General features: G+C 37.6%; 1 protein-coding gene across 1 annotated transcript in view; it reads right to left on the reverse strand.

Annotated features, from left to right (window-relative positions):
• Positions 1–21,340, reverse strand: part of RSBN1L (round spermatid basic protein 1 like) — a gene marked incomplete in the record, with an annotated part of 71,150 nt that overhangs the window by 18,601 nt on the left and 31,209 nt on the right. The window contains 2 exon segments of the mRNA XM_014589352.2: positions 8,813–9,453; positions 19,986–20,102. Coding sequence (XP_014444838.1) covers positions 8,813–9,453; positions 19,986–20,102 — 758 coding nt within the window.

Below are 21,340 nucleotides of genomic sequence, written 5' to 3' on the forward strand. Positions count from 1 at the left end.
CTCCTCCATTCTCCTCTTGGGATCTTGGGCACGCACACACATGCGCCAGGCATGAGTTTAAGCCACCGGGTCTGGGACTCGAACCATGGTCGACTACACGGTAGTTCAGCGACATAGCCATTATGCTAACTGCTGGTCCCCCATAGGCTATAATATTAGAATATAAGGGACCAGAGTATGACATAATGGTTACCTCACTGAACTCCCACATAGTTGCCCACAGCTCTCGTCCCAGACTCAGGCGGCTTAAACTCAGACTGGGCGTGTGTGCGTGCATGCCCAAAATCCTGAGAGGAGAAGGAACTGTGCTGTAGCCATCCCCCTGGGGGTGATTTCTTGCTTTCTGTCTCTCTCTCTCTCATGAGTGCATGTACTCTATAGCAAACTTAATAACTCCTGAAAAAAAAAAGGGGGGGGGGGGACATTAGAGCAGTGGCATGGTGGTTAAGGGTGCTGAACTCTCACATGGCCTCTGCAGTTCGAGTCCCAGACCTGGCAGCTTGCTTATTCACTCCCCCCCAGCCTCTCTCTCTCATTCTATCCCTCTCTAGTCAAATAAAAAATAAGTAAATAAAGTTAAATAAAATAATTCTTAAAAAATATTAGAGTACAAGAAAACACAAAATACATATTTAAGCAATATTATATATACTCTATCCATTAAACATTAGTGGTAATAAATTTTATAGATACGCATTACCATTATCATTAATTTCTCTAATGCTGCTAGATGTATTTTCCAAACTCGCATTAAATAAGAAAAGAGGTCAAAGTTACAGCCTTCTTCTCTATCTATTCCACTTTATTTCCTCTTCTAACATATTTCCCAATCTTTTAATTTGCCAGAGGGTACATGCGCTCACCAGAGACAGACAAAGAAAGAAAGAGAAAGTGAGAAAGCGCTCCCTCCCATGGGGGCTGGTCATGCTGCAATCCCTTCTCTCTCACGTTTCTCCCTCCTGTCAGGGTTTTGGGCACAGACACACATAAGCCCAGTGTTTTGTTTTGTTTTGAAAGAGAGATTTTTGCTATCTGGTGGGTGTACTCCCCAGACAGACTCAGAGAGACAGAAAGCAAGAAATCAGACCTCCCTCCCCAAGTGGGATGGCCATGCTACAATCCCTTCTCTTCCATCCTCTTCTCGGAATTTTGGGCACACAGGCACATGTGGCTGGTGTGAGTTTTATGCCGTCAGATCTGGGACTCAAACCACAGTCAACTACATGGGAGTCTAGAGACATCACCATTACAGCACCTGCTGGTCCCGCTCAATATGTTTTTTAAGCTGGTGGTCAGGGACTTGAACTAGAGGGTTGGCCATGTGAATTCCACCACCTCAACAACCATGAGACCAGCTACCAACCAGGCCCCTGGATCTTTTGAATACTGTTTTATGAACTGGTTTTAACTGATCAAAGATTTTTCAGAATATAAAAGGTATAAAAAATAATTAAAGAATAGTTATTAGACTATAAAATTGTAAACTATGAAACTCTTCTGTCCATTTCTGCTTTCTGCTGCTCTGTAGAAAGCATTATTAATCAACAAATAAAGCACATTCTATCAAACCTAGCCTATTAAACTTCCTAGTCAATGAGAAGTCAACAAGACTAAATCAGCATGCTTTGGGACAGCAGGTAGCATGGTGGTTGAAGCGCTAGACTTCCACATGGCTGACTGTGGTTCCAGTTTCTTACATTCTGTCTGCCTCTAGTGAGTTCATGTGCCCTATAACAAAAATAATAACAATAAATAAACTTTCATAAATAATTCTAAAAAAAAAAAAAGCAAGCTTTATTCATCATCAACCACCAGAGAATTAATTTGGCTGTGTTATCCATAACTTGTCTTTTTTATGGTTGATATCAAGTGAAACTACATTACACTTCCCTTCCTTCACCTAGAATACTGACTCATACCAGCTTACTTAGTACTACCATTTCATTTAGTTTTTCTGAAGGCAAATTCACATGGCAACATGTAGGTTAATTCTTTTTATGCCATGAAAATTTAAAGTTCATCATAAGCATGCATAAAAGGAAAAGTAATAAGCATGCATAAAAGGAAAAGTAATCTTTTCTAAGTTTTACTAGTCTAATTACTGAATTTTGGCATTCCAAATAACTAGACATGCATAATAATAAGGGGATAGAGATGTTAGAGGGAAAAAATAGGATAAAAAAATTCATATTCAATTTCTCAAGATGATATTCCAGGAAGTGGTGAGAGCTTCTAAGTTCTCAAAAAGGGTGATTTAAAAAAATAAAGTCCCTGAGTATCTAGGAGTAAATCTAGCAAAAGATGAACGTGACTTCTAGGCTAAAAACTGGGATATATTATTTATGGAAAATAAGAAGACAAATGAAGGTGAACAACATGATCACATGGAAGAGTCATTATTTTGAAGACATTAGTCTTACCCGAACACCAAACAGATATCAATATCCCAGCAAATTTTTCTGTGGAACTTGAAAAGCTGATTCTAAAGTTTATATAGAAATATAAGGAACCAAGGAAATACTGAAAAACAACAAAACTGGTAAACTTATTCTAGATATCAAAATTTATTATAAAGCTATAACAATTAAGACAAATGGAGCAATGGAATCAGACAGTTCAGAAATAGACCTGCACATACACCATAAACTGATTTATGATTAAGGTAACAATGCAATGATATAAAGAATAGGTACAGTTTGGACAAATTAGGCTGGGTCCTCTATATACCTATATGAAAAAATATGAACATTACCTCATATAATATACACTATCAATTCCAGATGAACTGTAAACTTAAATGTAAAAGATAAAACCATGAAAGTTTGTAGAGGAAAACTTCAGAGACTATATTAATGATCTGGTAGTAGGTAAACAGTTCCAAAACAAGACATAAAAAGCACCAACAATGAGAGTATGGGGTAAGATCTATAAATTAGATTACATTAAACTTAAGAACTATTAGTCAGCAAAACACCCTGGGCTTAGCTGTAATGGCACAGGCAGTAGGGCACTACTGTATGATATGACAACTATATGGAAAGGTCTAGGGTTCAGACCCTGGGTTGACCTGCACATGCTGGGTGAACCTTCTGGCCATAAGGCTGAAGGAGACTAGGGTACAGTAAGATCCTGCCAGGGGTCCATGTATTGTGTATGTGTCTCATGAGAGAAATAAACAAACTTAATAATAATTTAAAAAAGAGTCCCAGTCATGTAACACAGTGGTTAAAGTGGTGTACATTGGCAACCAGATCCCACATGACCTACTGTGGTTCAAATTCCAGTCCAGTGGCTTGCAAAACACACTGGACATAGGTGTGCATTATGACTAAAATCCTAATGACAGGAATAGAGAAAAGGAATTGCAGCATGACCATGCCCCACTGTAGGGTGTTTTCTCTGTCTGGTGAGTGTACATACCCTGTGTCAATAAACAAACAGGTACACACACAGATACCACAATAGGCATCAGAATGGCTAAACTGAAAAAGATATTACTAAGCATAACCAAGGATATAGAACACTGCTTGTGGGAATGTAAATTGGTACAGTAACTTTGGAAAACTGGCCATATCTGGCAAAGATGAATGTTCACATACCTTCTGATCCTGAATTTGTTTTAGGAATATACTCATGCTTTGCTAAATGACAGATATGTTCGAAGGAACATTTTTAAATCATGGATATATTCACTTTGTGATGATTCACCAAGTTATATACATTTACTATGTATCCAGTTTTTTGTTTATATATTATACTTCCATTGAGGGATGCTACAAGTTAGGTAAAGAGCTTTTTTTTTTAACAGTTGTTTTTAATTTTTTTATTATTATTATTCATTTGTTTATTTTAATTTGGCCAGAGAGAGACACAGAGAGAGAGAAAGAAAGTGAGAAAGCAAGCCACCAGTCCAGGACTCAAACCATGGTCAGCCATGTAGGAGTGTCCAGCGCTTTAACCACCATGCCACCTGCTGGTCCCCAAGAGTAGAGATTTTAATGAGCAGACTCAAGGGATTAGAAATAGAAATAAACTGGAATGAGTACACTCAATTCTAGTGTTCTTTGTATCCCATTCAGTTTCATAAAACCAGCACATAGGGACAAGCTTAAAGCCTACCTCCTAGTCTGCAGACAACAATTTACTTAATCTTGTAAGTGCTTAAAAAGTAAGGGAGCTAGCAGGTGGCATGGTGGTTAAGGCTCCAGACTCCCACATGGCCAACAGCAGTACCTAGTTGCTTTTTTTTTTTTTTCCTCTCTCTCTGTCTTTCTGTGGTGAGCTCACAAACCCTACGGCAAATTTAAAAATAATAATAAAATTTTAAAAATAATTATTAAAAAAAATAGCCACCAACACAAATATCTACAAACAGATGAATGGATTGAAAAAATGTGGCACAAACTGATCTTTGACAAAGGATATCAGTCAATCCATTGGGAAAAGGAAAACCTCTTTAGTAAATGGTGCTGGAAAAACTGGGTATCCACCTGCAGAAAGATGAAACTGAACCCCCATCTTTCACCATTAACAACAGTCAACTCAAAATGGATCAAAGATCTGAACCTAAGACCTCAGACAATAAAACTACTTGTGGAAAATGCTGGGGAAACTCTGGGAGACATTGGAGTAGGCAAAGACTTCTTAAATAAGACTCCCAAAGCACAGGCAATAATCCCTAAAATAGACAAGTGGGACTATATTAGACTAAGAAGTTTCTGCACAGCAAAGGACACAGTAACAAGTGTGAACCGACAACCCTCAGAATGGGAAAATATTTTTGTTAAATATGCCTCAGACAAGGGACTGATAACGAGAATACATAGGGAACTCAAGTGCCTTATGCGAAAAAAAATGATTAACCCGATTAAAAGATGGGAAAGTGAGCTGAACAAAAGTCTCTCTAAGGAAGACATACGAACAGCCAAAAAGCATATGAGGAAATGCTCGACATCCCTCATCATAAGGGAAATGCAGATAAAAACCACAATGAGATACCACCTAACCCCTGTCAGAATGGCAAAGATTAAGAATATAAAAAGTGATAAGTGTTGGCGGGGATGTGGTGAAAAGGGAACCCTCCTACACTGTTGGTGGGAATGTAAACTAGTTCAACCACTGTGGAGAACAATATGGAGGTTCCTCAAAGATCTACAAATAGAACTACCATTTGATCCAGCAATCCCACTTCTGGGTATTTACCCAAAAGACAGGAGAACGCTCAGTCAGAAAAGTGCTTGCACATCCATGTTTATTGCAGCATTATTCACAATTGCCAAGACATGGAACCAACCTAAATGTCCACAAACTGATGAATGGATTGGAAAAGTGTGGTATATATACTCTATGGAATACTACTCAGCCATAAAAAATAACAAGACCCTGGAATTTGATAGAAAATGGTCAGATATGGAGGATCTATTGCTGAGTGAAGTAAGCCAGGCTATGAAAGAAAGATATTGTATGTATCCACTCAATATATACCGACTATCCGCACTCTATAATAGAGAGCAAAAATTCGGAGGACATAAACAATAATAATTGAGAAAATCATAGAAAAGATACTGAATGTTGAAGCGGGGAGATTAATGTCTCTGTATTGACTGACATGCATGGCATTCCCTTTTGAAAAAGCAATGTAATACACTATAAAGTTATATGTAATCCAATGTAATATAAAGAAGATTATGATGATAAAAAAATAAAATAAAATGGAAAAAAAATGTGGCACATACACACATACACACTACTCGGTCATAAGAAACAAGATCCTGGCATTTGATAGAAAGTGGACCACATATGGAAGATTTACTGCTGAATAAAGCAAGTCAGACTATGAAAGAAAGAGACTATATATCTCCACTTAATACCAAATGCCCACACTCTACAGCAGAAACTGAAAGACTGGAGGATATAGAAGCATGGAGAACAGTTGTGGATACTGGAGATAATGTGGAAGAGGGTGGAAGGTAGAGGAGGTTGAGAGGGAGGAAATCAGGGAGAGAAGCAGACAGATAAAGCATTTAAGGGACACAGAAATGCAGAATTGCCTGTTGATGACAATGTGTATGATAATATCTTTAACTGAACTGATATACAGTGTATTCATGCTGGAAAATTTCAGTTTATAAGCTGTGGTGATGTACAGTGATTCAGTGCATAAATAAATTTAAAAATTAAATTAAAAAAAAAAAAAGCCAAGTAATAAGATTGTAGTGTGGGGAAAGTATCAATGAGTTTTTCAAGGCAGCTTTTCACTAGTCTTCCTCATAGCACAGGAATAAGATCTCAAGGATATATGAGAATATGAGAAAAGAGTATGGACTTTATCCATATAGTTTGCTTTAAGTCTAAAGCTAAAGGAGCAAAAGTTCTTGCAGCTGCCATGTTTAAGTCATCAGGGTAACAGATCTCGCAGATATGGGGCCAGAGCCACAGCTGGTAACAAAAAGGCTGCATCCACCTAGAGTTTCCTCTGTGCAAAATATATTCCAAGAAGCCTGAAGAAGTAATACCAACTAGGGTGTATAGATTATCAAGGACTTGAGATCCAAAATCTAATGCCAGGCACACACTAGCACAATTAGCAAGCCTAACATTTCATTTAATAACAAAAGCTTGGTTTCATACTGCATATAGTTAACAGTTAAGTTGAAAACTTTGGGTCAGATGGCACAGTGGTAAAATGCAATGCTCTATGAGGGCAACCCACATAGAAGGTTTTGAGTTCCTATCAGAGACCTCACTGAATATGTCAGGTATGTGCACTACTACGATCTGGAGTTGGTTGGGAGCAGATTGTGGGATCAAGGTCCTGTTGGGGGTACTATATCTACTTCACTAATGGAAAAAAAAAAATTTTAAAATAAAGATGAAAATTCTTACCATTTAATATAAAATTAATAATTTCTAATCGGGTCCAGCAGGTGGCATAGTGGTTAAGGTGCTGGACACTCCCACATGGCCAACCACAGTTCGAGTCCCGGACCTGCTTTCTCACTTGCTCTTTCTCTCTCTCTCTCTGGTAAAATTAAAATGAATGAATAAATAAAATTAAATAATTCTTTTAAAAATATTTTCTAGGGACCAGCAGTTGGCATAGTGGCTATGTTTGATGGACTCCCATGTAGTTTTGAGTCCCGGACCCGGTGGCTTGAACTCACACCAGGTGCGTGTGTGTGCGTGCCCAAGATCCTGAGAGAAGAATGGAGGAGAAGGGATTGCGGTGTGGCCATCCCCCCTGGGGGGATGATTTCTCACTTTGTCTATGTCTTTCTGGCAAGCACGCATGCCCTTATAGCAAAAATCTCTTTAAAAAAATGCTTTATTCTAACCTTACTTGAAAAGCATATAATGCATTGATGTATAAGTACATTTAAAAGATTACTGCAGGTGTAGTATGACAACAAAAATGTTCTAATACTATGGAAATAACTAAGACTAAAAGTCAAGAGGTCTAGCACAAAACCTACATTTAGCAGACATAATCGCAAACACACTGTTGAAGGCAGGGTATTTGGTACATCTAGATGTGATTAAACATCCTCATTTAAGGTGAAGACTGTAACTAGAACACCTAACAAAAACAGGAATATACTATGAATAAGGAAAAGATCACTAGATAAAGATTAAGATTTTGTTCCACTCCTGGCACTGCTGATGGACTTAAAACAGTTAAGTTATCCCTCTGTATGAGTTTGCTTATCTGTAAGTTGAAAATATTCAGACAGATAATCACAAAAATTCCTTTGAGGCTTCTTTGTTTTTCCTTACTTCTAAAACAAAATGTTGTCAATTATTTTTGTTCTTAGAAAACAAAATCTATAGCACCAACAAATGCTAAGATTTGGCCAATCTCCTAGCCTAGGTAGTCCCTAATCTAAGGATGACAATAACACTAGCCTTTTATTTTATTTTTTAAATTTTGCCAGAGGGCATTGTGTGCTCACTAAAGATACAGAAGGGGAGAGACAGTCTTCCCAATGGGAAACGGTCACATTGTAATCCGTTCTCTTCCATTTCTCTGTCCTGCCAGGGTCACATACATACACACACACACACACACACACACACAGCGAGAGAGAAAGCGTGCAAGTGAGCAAGCCGGTAAGTTTTTCAAGCCTCTGAGGCTGGGATTCAAACTGCGTGGTCAGCCATGTGGGGGTCCACATACCTCTAGGCCACAAAACCAGCTCAGCACCAGTCTTTTCTGTGGGCCCACATTTAGCTTCAATAATGAGTAGACTCAATTCTGTCTCTGCTTTCTAGAATAATACATATTCTACACTGCAGAGACATGTAGAAAATGGTAATGGCCTCATTTTATGCACTGACTGCCAATTTTCTCACATAACTAATTACACAATAACTATGATTTCTTTATACCCTTATATATTCAATGGCCAACATTTATTCACCACCTACTACATGATGGGCCCAATAGTTAGTACTTTTAAGGCATTACAAAGCAAGAAGACAATTTTAGGTGACTTTTAGGAAAGAAAATTCTTTTAAGGATTGTAAAATACCTGGCTAAGTTCATTTCATTGGTCCAAGATAAATCCTTCCAAAGAAAGACAATAGGATCTTAATTATTTCATTAATTATCTTTAAGAAAAAAAAAGACTGATAGAAAATTACCCTTAAACACTGATGCTAACATCAACTAATTTATTTTTAGTACCCCCAAAAGGTTTCAATATATTCTTACCTTTTTATTTCAAATATACAGCAAAATTAGAAACAAAGAACAAAAATGTGTCTACAAAAATCACTGAAAGTTTTTTCTTTTAAATAAATCTAAAAACCTTACCTGAGCATGAAAATTGGACATAGTCGTGGTCTCTATGTCTTTCTTTCCTAATATCTCCATTTTCACTGGTGAATTGGGAAAATTAAATGAAAAGTAGTCTAGAAAGTCAGGTAAGTAAGTAGCTGCCCCATGAACAATACCCATTACATAGAAAGCTGCAGAGTTTTCATTTTCACTGAACACTAGACCCACAAATTCTTCTGCAAACCTCTCCATCTCCATAGGAGACAGGTGGGAGAGTTCATTACTGTAGGCATGGATAACAGATGCACCTCCATTAGGCTGGTGCTCAATATGAATGAGCTGTTTGAATTTCAAAGTGTCCAACCTCTTGAGGTTATTCTGAACTCGTGGTTCCTTTAATGAGACAAATGGAAACTCACTGTTCTCTGGAATTTTAGAATCACAGTTCTTGGTATCCAAAGTCTTTCCAATGTAATCCTTTACGTTATCATTTAGGATGCCTTTGGCTTCTTGATCTTCAACATCAGATAACAATCCTGAGCAGATGGTCTGAATAGATTTGCTGTACATTTTTGGACGTTTTCGTTTTTCATTCTCTTTGTGTTTCTTTTTCTTTTTCTTCTTTACCTTTTTAATTTGTAAGTCTTCTACATTTGTTTTTGGTTTCTCCTTCCCACCTGTTGGGAAAAATTTATTTTGAAATTCTATATTTTAATTACATAAAAAAAAAAACAAGCTTAAGGAATTGTTTCATAATAAATAAAACTTACTCAGAATTAGTTTTATATTTGAAACTCATTTTATATAGTATTGATAAGCAAAATTTGGTCAATATTTCTCATTTACTCTCTCTACAAACATACATACACACACACACACACACACACACACCCCAAGAGGAAGTTTTAGGGTAAAGTTAAAATTACAGTGTGTACTACTACTCTGACATGGAGCAGATGCTCAATTCAGTTTGCTGAAGTGATGAGATGTATGAATGAATGTATTAGAAAATATATTCTTTAAATTTTAAAGTAAGGAATTCAGAAATGGAAAGTTAAACAAAGGTCAATATTTACAATGCCCTCCAGATATTTCCCATTAATGTGTATTGTCAATTTTATCTCAGGTATTAAAAACTTTATGTAGGTATCAAGGAAATTTGTAAATCATAAGGAAAGAAAAATATTTAGTAAAGCATATATATCAATTTGGTTATTTTTATACCCATATTTCCACCTTAATAGACTGCTCTTCATCTAAAATGGGCTACTTTATTTCCACCACAGTTTACAAAGTTCCAGTGAAGAACCTACAGAAGTATCATAAAAGAGATGACAAAATTAGAATCATCTCTCATGTGCTAAGATCAAGTCATTTCCACATACTGATAAAGAGATGAATAAAAAGCAGAAGAAAAAAGACTTAGGACATTGCAAGCTTGTAATATTATAGTGTTTCTGTGAACAAAAGGGATTAGATATTGGGTTCAGAAATTTAGAAATCCAAAGAATAAAAGATTAATTCACAGAGTTAAGTGTACATATAAACACTTTACATTATCACAGCATATTCATTTCCGTGTAATAAGATAGAAAAAAGTAAACAGCGTCACAAAAAGTATTGTTTTCCCCAGAAAAGTACTGTTTCCCAAGATAATATGAAAAAGCTTTATTAAGCTAACAGTTAACAAAAAGAAGGCATTCATTTTTTCCACCTGTTATTTCACTTTAAGCATGAAATTCTCCCAACATGCTTATTCACCTAAATTTTTCCATCTTCACATATTTCTTTTATTTCCACTGTGACATCCTGCCTATTTAAAAAAATAAGTTCTTCCTCACAATTCCAAAAACCCTTGCTTATTGTTTTCTCCTTTTCTTTCAACCACCAAACTTCTTATAAAGAACGATCTGTTTACTGTCTTGCCTTTTTCACCTTATCATTCTTACTGCTTAAATTCTGGTTCTACTTTCGGTGTACTCACATTTGCTTCCTCAGAATACCAATCCAGTGTTACTTTCTCAAATCATTTTTCCTGATCTTGCCAGGATTCGGCAGAATTATCAAGCCCACCTGTGATAATCTTCCCTAGTACCAATGTCTTAAATTTTGAGCTAATAGCCACATGACTGTATCTCATTGTGAATGCTTGTTATATTAATCTTTCTATGATTTTCTCACGCTGCTTTGATCATATTTGTCCCTTCACTTAAATGTTTCAAGAGAATTTTTAAAAAGAATTATTTAACTTTTCTATTTATTATTATTATTATTTAATTTGATGAGAGAGAGAAAGAGAGAGGGAAAAATGAGAAAGCGAGCTGCTAGGTCCAAAACTTGAATCATGGTCAGCTATGTGGGAGTCTAGCAATCTCAACCACCACGTCATCTGCCAGCCCTGTTTCAGGAGCTCTTAAAGTCTACCTCTAAAGTATAACCTTGTCAAGTCTGGAATCCAAAGAAAGTGCTCTAAAGTATATGATGATGCTCTGGTCAAAATGCACCACTGACATTAGAAAAAAAAAAAAAAGATTTTTGCCATAAAGCATGTGTGCTGGAGAGAGACAGTGAGAGCGAAAGTGAGAAATCAGTCCCTGGTGGGGATGACCACATTACAATTCCTTCTCCTTCACTCTCTTCCTGGGATTTTGGGCGCACACACACACACACACACACACACACACACACACACCTGGTGTGATTTTTTTAAGCTGCTGGGTCTAGGACTCAAACCGCATTCAGCCATGTGGAAGCCCAGAGTCATAACCAAGATGCCACCTGCTGGCCCCTACTTATGATTTCTTATAAAACATAATCAGTCCTACCTTATCTTGTTACTACTGGCAAGACAGTTCCTTTCAGTAGAATACAACTGTCTTGCTCAACACTCAACACTGAACTCCTTATCTTTTAAGGTAACTTAGGTCATTTCCTTCATGTTGCTTTCCCTCCTGTCTCTAGTTAGAAACTGCTTCACTCCTAATTCATAAAAAAAAGGTTTTTGTTTCAATTGTAGGATACATGTATATCACATGTCCTTCAGGACAGTAAATGAATGAAATAAACTTTTATATAAATTCAAAGTGAAATTAATACTTCTTTACCACCTTTGTTTGCCTTACTGGGCCCCTTATACTGCCACCCATGAACACTTAATGAATCTATGAATGAGAAGACCTGCCTTACCAACAGGCTCTCTGAGGTTTAGAGTTTTATCCCTTGTCTCCTTTGTAGACAAGTTTTTCCATATCTGAGTATCACTAAATCCTATCTCTAGAAACAACAAAAATATTCTCAAGTTGACAGCAATTCTATAAAACAAAAGCTTAATGTTAATAACAAATGATCACTTCTAAAAATTCAAAGTTAATAAATCTTAAGTAGGCAATGAAAACTAAATTACAATTATCATAAGCAAAAATAGAAATGTATCAGTATTATTCATTATATCAGTCTAAGTCATAAAAAGCAGTGTTAATTTTTAAAAATAATTTTTTTATTTAACTTTATTTATTCGTTTGTTTATTTTAATTTGACCAGGAGGGACAAAGTGAGAGAGAGAAAGAGAGGGAAACTGAGAAAGCAAGTGACCAGGTCCGAGACTTGAACACAGTTATCCATGTAGGAGTCCAGTGCCCTTAACCACCATGGCACCTGCTGGCCCCCATTTTTTTTTTTTTTTTTTTGTCATAGGGCATGTGCACTCACTGGAGAAGAGAGATACAGAGGAAAAGTGAGAAATCATCCCCAAAGGGGAATGGTCACGCCATAATCCCTCCTCCATTCTCCTCTTGGGATTTTAGGCATGTGTGTGCATGTGTGCGCATGAACACGCACACACACACACAAACATGATTTTCAACTCAACAGTTCCAGGACTCAAACTGCAGTTGATCATGTGGGATCAGCACCTTAACCAATATACTGCCTGTTGCCTATCCGCTGAGACCAGCAGATAGCATGATGGTTATGTTGCTGGACTCCCACATGATTGATCACAGTCTGAGTCCTAGATACGGTGGCTTAAAAGTCATGCTGGGTATGTGTGTGCATGCGTGCCCAAATTCCTGAGGAGAATGGAAGAGAAGGGACTGTAGTATAGCCATTCCCCTGGGGGGTGATTTCTAGCTTTCAGTCTCTCTGTCTCTCCCTGGGGAGTGCACATACCCCATAACAAAATTCCCTCTCTTAAAAAATTTAAAAAGCCTATCTCTAAGTAGTTATGAAATACACTGGAAAATGTTAAATTAATAATTGCTGCCTAGGTATGAACTATCAAAATCTGATTCAGGTTAAAATCTTAACAAAATTAGTAAGAACAACAACAATGAAACAGTAGACTAGCCAAAATGAACGGTGAGGATGTTAATCTATGTATCAAGCAAAATCAAAATACATGAAGGAGAAAAATAGCAGTGAAATAAAAAATACTACTGAAAAAATTCTGAACGGCATAGGTGTGCTTAATAGCATTCCTAAACCCTACAACTCAAAACTGTACAAATGGTCTACCAAAATAAACAAATGTCACTGGAATGAAAATGTTCAATATCCTACCATATTTATACCTCACGTTTTAAAAGTTAAAATAAAAAACACCCACTTACTAGAACACATTACTTTGAAATAAAATAGGCACATATCTATTTCCCAAATCATAAAAATAAAGTATTAAAATAGAACGTGAAAAGTGCAAACTAGTAGAAATCAGTTTCGAGATTTTTATATTGAGCACCAAGGAGTTAAATTTCCATGGCAAACTACTCTGTAATTAAATACCAATGTGAGCAGCATACAGAAGAAACAATATACCTGAGGCTGTTATCCTTAGAAAAGCCTGCTTGCAAAGTTGGCCATTGGCTGGCATCAGGAACTTATACTTTGGGCAAGTTCCACCATTCCTTGATGAAAGTGGTTCACTGTGCCTGAACTGTGCAAATATGGTTTATTCAGACATTTGTTTTCTTCCTGGAAGTCTGGACTTTTTGTTCATGCTGAGTTTAATAAATGGTGCCTTGGTGATAAACCTCTATTCCTGGTAGGCGGTATTTCATCTGTGCTGTCACAATTCACTATGGAAGAATTAAGTTCATCCTGTGTGACTCCACTGGGGAACCTTGTGCATGGTCTTTCCTAGGTATGATTCAATGTACTTTTTCCTTTTTGCTAATTTCTTCATTATAATAAATCGTAGCCTTTTTTTTTTTTTAAAGGTTTTTGCCATAGGGCATGTGTGTTGGCCACAGAGAGAGAGAGGGAAAGTGAAAAATCACCCCCAGGGAGTATGGCCACACGGTAGTCCCTTCTCCGCCATTCTCCTCCTAAAATCACAGCCATGAGCACAACCATATGCTGAGTCTGGTGAGGTCTCTGAGTGAATTGCAGAACCTAGGGAGAGTCTTGAGAATCCTCAAAGGGACACAAGTAAAAACACATTCTTTACGTTAAACAAAACCAAGGCACTAACATGTATTACCTATTATTTCTCACACATTTTTTTGTCTATCCATATGAAATGTGGTAGATGTATATGTGGAAATTTCATAACACTTTAAAGAAAGGACCATTTTGATGATCAATTTCTAATTTGATATTAAAAAGTATTTAGGGGCCAGCACGTAGTATGGTGGTTAAGGCACTGGACTACCACATGGCAGACACAATTCAAGCCCCAGACCTGGTGACTTGCTTTCTCACTTTCCCTTTCTCTCTATCTCTGTTTAAATTAATAATAATAAATAAAATAATTCTTAAAAAAGAAAAAGAAATCAAATAAACAAACAAAAATTATTTAAAAAGTGTATTACTCAAAATCTAAAATTCCTCAAACATGGCCCAATGAATCAGACCCAATAATGGATCCTAAATAAGTACCTACAATAGAAAAACAAAAAACAAAAAAAACAGAATTGCTGTCCAAGTAATCTGGACCTTGAAAGTATAAAATTAAAAGTATAAGGCTGGAATAGGTAGTATAGAGGATAAGACAGATGGATCCCACATAGCCGACTGTGCAGTTCAAGTCCAGACTCAGCAACCTGAAAATCATGCTGTGCATGTGTGTGTGTGTGTGCCTAAGTCCCAAGAGGAGATTGGAGGAGAAGGGATTGCAGCATAGCCTCTGGTAGGCCATTTCTCACTTTCTCGATCTTTCCCTCCCAAGCATTATATGCCCCATATCAAACTAAGCATTTTTTTAAAAAAAAGGGGGGGGGGGAGACACTGTAAGGTTGATGGGGGAAAACGCCTCCTCCAGAGCCGCAGATACGTGCACACTGTGGACTACAGACACAAACACAAGATACCACAAATTCACACATGTACAAAAGACAGCCGGAATGAGAGTAAAGAGAATTCAAAAGAGAATGGAATGAGAGGAAGACACATGAATAGCGAGGAAAAAATACGAAGATAGCATGAGTTGTTAATGGCTAAATATAGAAAAAAAATTTTTAAAAATTAAAATTTCATTGGCATTAATTCCTACAATGGTTCTTAATATACTTTTTGTGTGAATAAAGTGAAAAATAAAGTTTAATCAGAAAAATTGGACCTAATTTCATATTTGATATAAGAATTAATATATATAACTCTGTTACCATACAAACAAAAGTAATAATTAGCTCAGCTACTTTCAACCTTTGGTGTTTAGGGAATAACTTGCTCTTTTGGCAATGCAATGCAGTCTCTTCCTGCCATCATTTACCTACCTGTGACCACTACCAATAACCTGAAATCAGGACGCTGACTTTTTTTTCAATTTGCTAAAAGGTATGTGTGCTTGCCAGAGAGAGAGAGAAAGAGAGAGACGGAAAGTGAGAAACCCTCCCTCCCTCCTTCCGGGCATGGTCACACTGCAATCTTTTCTCCTCCTTCCTTCAAGATTTGGATACACATACACCCATGCTCAGCATGTTTCTCAAGCCAGGTCCAAGACTCAAACAGCATGGTCAGCCATATGAGATCCTACCACCTCAACCACCAGGCCACAGACTGGTCCATACACTGACTTCTTTTAAACTCTATTCTACCTGCTTATAAGCAAGCTTCTTTGATGCACTATAATGATAAAAATTTGCTCTCAAGCATACTAGAATCATAACGTGTAAACTCTTATAAGCTATTAATAAAACAACAACAAAAAAGGATCAGGGCCCAGCCTATTAGTTAAGAGAGCTAGATCGCACGTGGCTAACCTTGGTTCAAATCCTGGTCCCAGAGGCTTGATAAATACACCAAGTGCTGTACACGTATGTCCCAAATCACAACAGGATGGAGAAATGGAGAAGGGACTGTTTTGTGACCACATCTCATTGGGGGTTTCTTTCTCCATCTCCCTCTCTCTGTTATTTTCTGATAAGCACACATGCCCTCTGGTGATTAAAAAGGCCATGCGTGGTAGTGTGTACCTGTAACCCTACCGACTCAGAAGACCTACTGATTCAGAAGGCTGAGGCAGGAGGATCACAATCCCAAGGGTGGCCTGGGCAACAGAGCCAGATCCTGTCTAAAACATGAATAAACAGGACCAGCAGATGGCATGGAAGTGAAAGCAGCTGGATCCCCACATGGCCAACTGCCCAGTTCGAGCCCCAGACCCAGCAAACTGAGAAAAACACTGGGTGTACTACATGCATGCCCCAAATCCTAAGAGGAGAGGATGTGCTGTGGCATCCACTTAGGGTGTGTGTGTGTGAGTGCTTTCTTATTTTCCCTCTCTCTCTGTCTCTATTTCTGGTGAGTGCACATGCCCTATAGCAAAAAAAAAGAACTTTGGAGACTGTATGTAACTATATAATATATAGTCATAGTCATTTAAACTTCAATTTTAACAGAAATCTGAGGGAAATGAAATTAGTGTAGAATAGAGTTAGCATCTATTTTAGATTTCAAATGCACCATCAGTCAATGCCTGTGTGTGCCACTTGCAGCACTAGAATCATTAGAAGAAAATTACAAGGAGAGAATAAAAGTTGAGACTTTAAAGGATAAAGGAGCACATAGCAGTAAATAACAGTATACTACATCAGTCAAGTTTATTCTGCTAGTGCTCCAGGGCACCAACAAAAAAAGGATGCTTTTCCCTGACAATAGGCTCACTTGGGAAATTGTCACAGATGCTGAACAAACTGTTTTTGCTAATAATAACGATGGCTAATACACAGTGTTTACCATGGGAAACATAGTTTTCCAAATGAGTCATGTTTATTCATTCAATTATCTATAGACTACACACTAAGGAGAGGAGATAGATTTGACTATACTAATTTTTAATCACAACAGTTCATCTTTCATACATGTTTACAAGCAAAATTGATATCCACTAGTTAAGGATCTGTGCACTTACTCCATACTTTCCCTCATTTAATCTTCACTACAATTAAAGGCAGTAAATTATTACTTACCTCCATTATACAATAAATATCAATACATTTCCCCTAAATATCTTCCATACCAAAAGTCACAAATTAAATTTTAAATCTATTTCATGCTTTTTCCTTTATCATCACTAGTTTCAGTTCAGCTCAGTTCAAAATACCTCCTAAATTTCTCGGATACTTCAAAGTCAAGGTTAATACTGTAAACTTTTACAAAATCTCCATTTCTTAGGGTATTTTAAATTTTATTTGCATATATAATCTTCTCAAGTCACAAAATTCACATTAAAAATATATCGGACATCTAGTATTCAACCAAGAACATAGGAATTTTGAGTATTTCTAAAATATAGATTGTCTTTTTTTTTTTGGAGAGGTTTTTGCTATAGGGTGCGTGTGCTCACCAGAAAGACAGAGACAGAGAGACAGAAAGTGAGAAATCACCCCCCAGGGGGGATGGCCACGCTGCAATCCCTTCTCCTCCATTCTCCTCTCGGGATCTTGGGCACGCACGCATGCACGCACGCACACACACCCGATATGGGACTCGAACCACGGTCAACTACGTGGGAGTTCAGCGACAGTCATTACGCTAACTGCTGGTCCCTATAAAATATAGATTGTCTTTCAAGTGACAGAAATTTACATCACTGTACATTCAAATGTGTAAGAAAAAACTATTTGAGTAAACCAGTAGAAAATGAATATTTGATTAAGCCAATAGGCTAGAGTTAGGTAAACATTTCAAGCGTTAATCACTAGCTCCTGAGGCAGTGCTGTAGCACTAATGGGGTTAGATTCAATTCCTGCCTCCAAGGCTTACAGTCTAATTAGACAGGACAGATAAAACACATTGGCAAAGGAAACAGAACAAAAGGATCATAAGCATTAACAAGAAAGGATGCCACCAACTTAAGCTCACACACATTTCTTCAAGGAGACTAGAATATCACAGAAAATAAAGCCCTGTAGAATAGAGAGTTTATATAAAATGCCACCAAACATCTGGAAAAAAGATAAAAAAATGAAATGAAAATAGTCTAATACCCTCCTTATCTTAAATAAGTTACCCCTTATTTTGTTGTACATGCTATGCTATGACCTCTTCTCCCTTTTGAAGATATAAAGGCTTAATAACATATAAATTCAGTATGAAAATTAATCAATTTTCAACCTGGTAACATGGCTAATTAATTTGCTAGCTGTCTAGGAACTGAATGCTATTTCTGAGTGAATTTAAGACTGTCTTTACTTCTTTTGTTCTTTTGAGAGGTTTTTGCTATATGGCACATGCGCTCGCCAGACAGACAGAGAGAGACAGAGAGACAGAAAGTGAGAAATCACCCCCCAGGGGGGATGGTCATGCCGCAATCCCTTCTTCTCCATTCTCTTCTCGGGATCCTGGGCACGCACGCACATGTGCCTGGCATGAGTTTTAAGCCACCAGATCCAGGATGCGAACCTCAGTCGACTACATGGGAGTCCAGCGACATAGCCATTACGCTAACTCCTGGTCCCAAGACTGTCTTTACTTCTATTCTGCCATAAATTGTCTCTGAAAAGTTCAGATTTATTGACAGGGTATGTATTATACTTATTATCCAATCACCTAGCTACTCTCAAAATTCTTCTTTCCACCCCACTCCCATGTATAACCAATGGTTGAATATACAATTGTAATAAAAGAAAAACCAGAAAGAAAAATAAGGATATTCGTAAACATGCAAGAAATAAAGTAAAATAGTATCCCTGGTAATTTAGCTCAGAGTAAAACATTTCCTCTATGATCCTAAACTATGATATGGTGATGAGAGCCAGGAATCTTTGGGGACTGCCTTCACTATCCTTATCATGCTGAAAATTCTTTTTTTTGGAGAGATTTTCACTACAGGGTGTGTGTGCTCGCCATAAAGACAGTGAGAGACAGAGAGACAGAAAGCGAGAATCACCCCCCAGGGGGGATGGCCATGCCGCAACCCCTTCTCCTCCATTCTCCTCTTGGGATCTTGGGTATGCACGTACATGTGCCCTGCATGAGTTTAAGCCACCAGATAGAGGAATCAAACCGCGGTAGGCTACATGGGAGTTCAGTGACATAGCCATTAGGCTAACTGCTGGTCCCCATGCTGAAAATTCTTTAGGCTTTAATTTTAAATCATCTAATTATGGGTAGACTAGAAATGCAAATATAGAATTAAATAACTGACTTTAAAATAATTTAAGGGATATAATAGCTTGATGAAACTTACTCTTACAACCTTTTTTTTTTTTTTTTTTTTTTAAATTTGCTATAAGGTTCATGCTCACTACAGAGATGGACAAAGTGAGAGAGTGATAAAGTGAGAAAGCACTCCCTAATGTGAATGGCCACACCACAATTCCATCTCTTCAACTCTCCTCTCAGGATTTTGGGGCACACATGCACCGGTGTGATTTTCAAGTCACTGGATCTGGGGCTCAAACCATGGTTGGCCATATGGGAGTCCAGCGCCCTTAGTCACTACACCACCTGCTGCCTCCCGGCGTGTTTTTCAAGCCAGTAAGTCTGGACTTGAACCACGAAGTTAACCAGGTGGGATCCAGCCGCTTTACCTATCATACCACCAGCTGGTCCCACATTTATAACTTTCTAATGACTCACTAAATAAATGTACTAAAGCTATGTTACCATACATATTAGAACTCCCCATTGTCATTTTTGCTTTTTACTTCCTTACCATTAATGTTTTCTCAGCAAAATTCAGCATCAAATAACATTACTTACTTTGAACACTTAGCCAATGAGCATACTGACCATAATATAAAACTAAAATCACTGAATATAAACTTACTTTTTAGCAAAATCTTCACTTCTCCATTCTCTTTCTTGATCTCATTCATTACTTTATGTTTCTTTTTTTCTCTATCTTTTTCTTTGTCTCTCTCTTTAATTTTGTCTTTGATTTTATCTGAAAGGCAAAATAAAAGAAATATTTAAAACTATTACAACTTTATTTCCTCCTAGAACTCAGCAGGAAAAAAAGCTAGAACGAAAGGTCTTTGGCCTATTTCCCTAAGAGCAATTAGGAGTATGGGGTGGACGGAGGGGGTGATTGAGAGAGGAGTTGGATCCCATTTACAGGTAGGTAGACAGAGCAGCCCGCTCTGACCCAGAAGAACCAGAGCTGTGTGACAGTTCTTCTTCCAGTCACCATATTCCTTTGACCTTAAACATGTAAATCTTGCTCTTGAATAACTCATGGCCCAAAGCTTCTAGACAAAGAATCTCCTGACCTTGGTATCCACTCCAAAATTAGGAGAATAACTAGACCCATCCAGCATATGCCCCTCACCACCAGGAGGGGAATGCATGCATGAGCCCCACCTAGAAAGTTTCCAGACAAAGTCCTTCCTGACCCAAATAAAAACCCCTCACCACAGTTCTTCCTTAGCAACCCATTTTTCAGGACCCTTCCCTTCTTGGGAACTCTGTTTTTCCTTCCCTCTCCTTTAATAAACTCCCCTTTTTGCAATACCTTAAAAAACAAAAACAAAACAAAACAAAAAACAGTGTGTTTCCCAATGTATAAAATGGCAGTCAGTATCTTCCTCACAGGGTTACTGTAAGGATTAAGAGAAAAAATATACAAAATGACTACATAGAATCTGATGTATCCAAGATCACATATTAGTTCCTCACTTTTGCCTCTTTGAAAAACTGTATGACTCATCTGACTAGCTGGTGATACTATGATATTAAAATAAAGGACATAGTAATTCTAGGAATCATATATCTGCATGCCAAAATTTGAATTTTGACTTGACATAATATCTGATATCCTATAAGTCTCGTTTGTTCAATCAACTTACTATGCACCCAGTAAGCAAAGGAAAGATATAAATGAAAATGTAAAAAGAAGTGGTATAGTACTTGCCCTCAAAAATTTATTAATTTTGAGAACCAGCAGTTAGCGTAATGGCTATGTCACTGGACTCCTACGTAGTTGACTACGGTTCGTGTCCTGGACCCGGTGGCTTAAAACTCACGCTGGGCACATGTGCGTGCATGCCCAAGATCCCGAGGAGAATGGAGGAGAAGGGATTGCGGCATGACCATCCCCCCTGGGGGTGATTTCTCACTTTCTATCTATGTCTCTCTGTCTGTCTGGCGAGCGCACGTGCCCTATAGCGAAAACCTCTCCAAAAA

Source organism: Tupaia chinensis, unplaced genomic scaffold, assembly GCF_000334495.1.
Source record: "Tupaia chinensis unplaced genomic scaffold, TupChi_1.0 Scaffold000044_1, whole genome shotgun sequence".
NCBI lineage: Eukaryota > Metazoa > Chordata > Mammalia > Scandentia > Tupaiidae > Tupaia > Tupaia belangeri.